Source organism: Theobroma cacao, unplaced genomic scaffold (genome assembly GCF_000208745.1).
Source record: "Theobroma cacao cultivar B97-61/B2 unplaced genomic scaffold, Criollo_cocoa_genome_V2, whole genome shotgun sequence".
Classification (NCBI taxonomy): domain Eukaryota; kingdom Viridiplantae; phylum Streptophyta; class Magnoliopsida; order Malvales; family Malvaceae; genus Theobroma; species Theobroma cacao.
Window position 1 is genome coordinate 73,655 of NW_017234729.1, and position 3,534 is coordinate 77,188.

Here is a 3,534-nt window from a genome sequence, read left to right on the forward strand (position 1 = left end):
ATCAAAAAGTATCTCACAAATCCACAGGTGTTGGTACCACCAATGGTTGGAAAACCTCTCATTTTGTATTTGACTGTGAACAAGAGTTCCATGGGGTGTGTATTAGGGCAACATGATGAATCAGGAAAGAAAGAACAGACCATATACTACTTAAGCAAGAAATTCATGGAGTATGAGTCCAAATACTCTACGCTCGAAAACTTGTGTTGTGCACTAGCGTGGACCACCTAAAGGTTTCGGTAATATATGTTATATTATACAACATGGTTGGTGGCAAAATTGGATCCCATCAAGTATATTTTTGAAAAACCTTTCTTGTTTGGAAGAATAGCACGATGGCAAGTTCCACTGTCTGAATATGATATTGTGTATGTGTCCCAAAAATCAATCAAAAGGAGCGTCATCGTTGATTTACTTGTAGATCGAGTTGTTGAGGATTATGAACCTGTGAAGTTCGATTTTCTAGACGAAGATTTGATGGCCATCTTGCACTTAGAAAAGGAGGGTCCCAACGAACTTAGTCCCTGGAGGATGTATTTTGATGGGGCATCCAATGCTTTGGGGCACGGAATTGAAGTAGTGTTGATTTCCCCATATGGAAAGTATTATCCAGCCACAGCAAGATTGAATTTCAACTATACTAATAATATGGCAGAGTATGAGGCGTTGGTAATGGGTTTACAAGTAGCAATCGACATGAAGGTCAACACGATAGAGGTTTATAGAGATTCGGCTTTAGTGATATGTCAAATGAGAGGTAAATGGGAAACTAGAGATTCTAAATTGGTTCCATATCAAAAGCTAGTTATAGAGTTAAGTAAACAATTCAAGAAAATTAGCTTCAATCATTTGCCTCAAGAAGAGAACTAGATTACCGATGCTTTAGCCACTCTAGCAGCAATGTTCAAAATAAATAATGGGGCTGACATATGTCATTTAGATTTGGAAATTTGAGGGGTCTTTGCACATTGTCTGAATGTTGAAGAAGAACCTGATGGCAAACCATGGTGCTATGATATCATGCAATATATTAAGCACCAGGTGTATCATGAAAATGCCACAGAGAATGATAAGAGATTTCTCAAAAGGTTAGCAATGGGTTTTTACCTCAACGGGGAAATACTCTACAAAAGAAACCAAGACCAAATCTCCTCAGATGTATGGATGCAGTTGAAGCTAATATGATAATGGAAGAAGTCCATGAGGGATCATGTGGAGCTCATGCCAATGGACATATGTTAGCCAGACAAATTATGAGAGCTGGATACTATTGGTTGACATTAAAAGCAGATTTTATAAATTTTGCTCGGAAGTGCCACAAATCCCAAATCTATGCTGATAAAATCCACGCTCCACCATCTCCATTGCACGTCTTCATAGCGCCTTGGCCTTTTTTAATATGGGGGATGGATGTGATTGGGCTCATTACTCCAAAAGCTTCTAATGGACATCGATTTATATTGGTGGCCATTGATTACTTCACAAAATGGGTAGAAGCAGCTTCCTATGCTAATGTGATGCAAAAAGTGGTGTTTAAGTTCATCAGAAGGGATGTAATATGTTGTTATGGGCTTTCAGAAAGGATCATTACTAATAATGCAAGTAATTTGAACAGTACAATGGTAAGGGAGGTTTGTTCTAAATTCAAGATCAAGCATCATAACTCAACAACTTATCGTCCAAAAATGAATGGAGCGGTAGAGGCGGCTAATAAGAACATCAAAAGGATTATCGAAAAAATGATTGAAGTTTATAGAGATTGGTATGAGAAACTTCCTTTTGCCTTGCACGCATATCGAACTTCTGTGCGTACCTCCACAAGAGTGACTCCATACTCTTTAGTATATGGTACAAAAGCAGTTCTACTTATTGAAGTGGAAATCCCATCATTGAAGGTGTTAATGGAGACAAAGTTGGAAGAAGCTGAATGGGTTCGTTCTCACGAAGATTAGCTGAATCTGGTTGAAGAAAAGAGACTCGCAACCCTATGTCATGGTCAAATGTATCAACGACGGATGATACAAGCATATGAGAAAAACGTTTGTCCCAAGCAGTTCCGAGAAGGAGAGTTAGTTCTTAAGAGAATACTCCCTGATCAAACTGATTTTCAGGGAAAGTGGATGCCAAATTGGGAAGGACCATATGTGGTAAATAAGGCTTTTTCAAGAGGAGCTTTAATTTTGGCTGACATGATGGGGAAGATTTGCCTAATCCGATAAATGCAGATGTAGTAAAGAAGTACTGTGCTTAAAAAAAAGAAAAAAAACCAAAAAATATAAATAAAAAGGAAGGGGTTTTCGTGTTGAAAACCTGAAAACGGCAACTCGTACCCAAAGGAGGAGGCTCACGCTGAAAACCTAAAAAGGGCAACTTGAGGCCAAAAGGCAGGAAGTTAGAATGAAATTTAAAGATGTCAGCCCAAATGGAGTACAAGATTGTGGTAAAAATACACTATGAATGGAGCTCCACAATTTCGCAAAACAGGGGGAAGTTATGAAGTCTACGACCTACAGATTTGCTCAAAGCATCAATCAAGGACAATTCTTGAAGTTGAAAATTAGATTGCTTTTTCTGAATGGTTTGAGTGTTCATTACTTAAAAGATTTAATGTTCGCTCTGTAAATTCTCTTTTCCTTGAATTATTTGAATTCTCATATATGAAACTCTTTTTCTCCTCTTTATTCCAACCCCTTTGTTCTTTACCATCCCATGATTTCACATAATGATTATCATAAAAATGAATAATGACTGGTAAAAGAAATAAACTAATTAAGTAAGAAATTACATTCATTGTTCAACAAAAGACTTACTGATGAGGAAAAGGAATGGCAGAGCTTTAAACCTAAGCAAAAAAGTCAAATGCCAAAAGAAATGGTGCTTAAGGGAAATCAGGAGTTACCTAAAGTAACCAGAAGAAAAGTAAATAGGCAAAGATGATCGAAAGTTGCAGTGAAAAATTGGATGAAGCAAGAGAAAGGTCTTAGAACCTTGATGAATCATAAACATGAAAGCATTCTAATCATGCATACATGCCTAGCCATGCATATGATCATTTTCAAAACAAAAATCAAAATTAATTCATGTTCCAAGCTTCAAAGGTAGGAATTCACCCAACCTAAACAGTTGATGGAAGGATTTGAGTCTTTCATTTCCATGTTAATCTAATTAAGTTGGCATTAGAGAATTAAATCGAACCTATTGTGAGATAGGTCGAATGTCACGACCCGGAACTCCCATCGGGCCCGTGATAACCGCCGCGACGTCTCGATAAGCACTCATTATCCTGAATGCCGATCGAAACCCCGCAAGGCTTAGCATCAACTTCCGCATCTCCCCGGTGAGCGATAGTTATTAAATCTCGCATTTCAAGAAATCATAAGTTGTTTCCAACTCAAAACAATAAAAATATTATTTTCTAGCTCACTAGGGCATTTTCGTCATTTTTTTTTTTGAAATTTCGAAATCCGAAAAAATGTAATATGTAAGTGGAAACACATATTTCATGATTTAAATTAAATTTTGAAGTCTAAAACA

The 3,534-nt window shown here is 37.2% G+C and overlaps 1 protein-coding gene across 1 annotated transcript; it reads left to right on the top strand.

The window, feature by feature from the left end:
- Window positions 1-246: 246 nt before the first annotated feature.
- On the top strand, window positions 247-870 carry LOC108663871. Its single transcript, XM_018129762.1, has one exon. The coding sequence runs from the start codon at window positions 247-249 to the stop codon at window positions 868-870; it is 624 nt and encodes a 207-aa protein (XP_017985251.1).
- The last annotated feature ends 2,664 nt before the right edge of the window (window positions 871-3,534 follow it).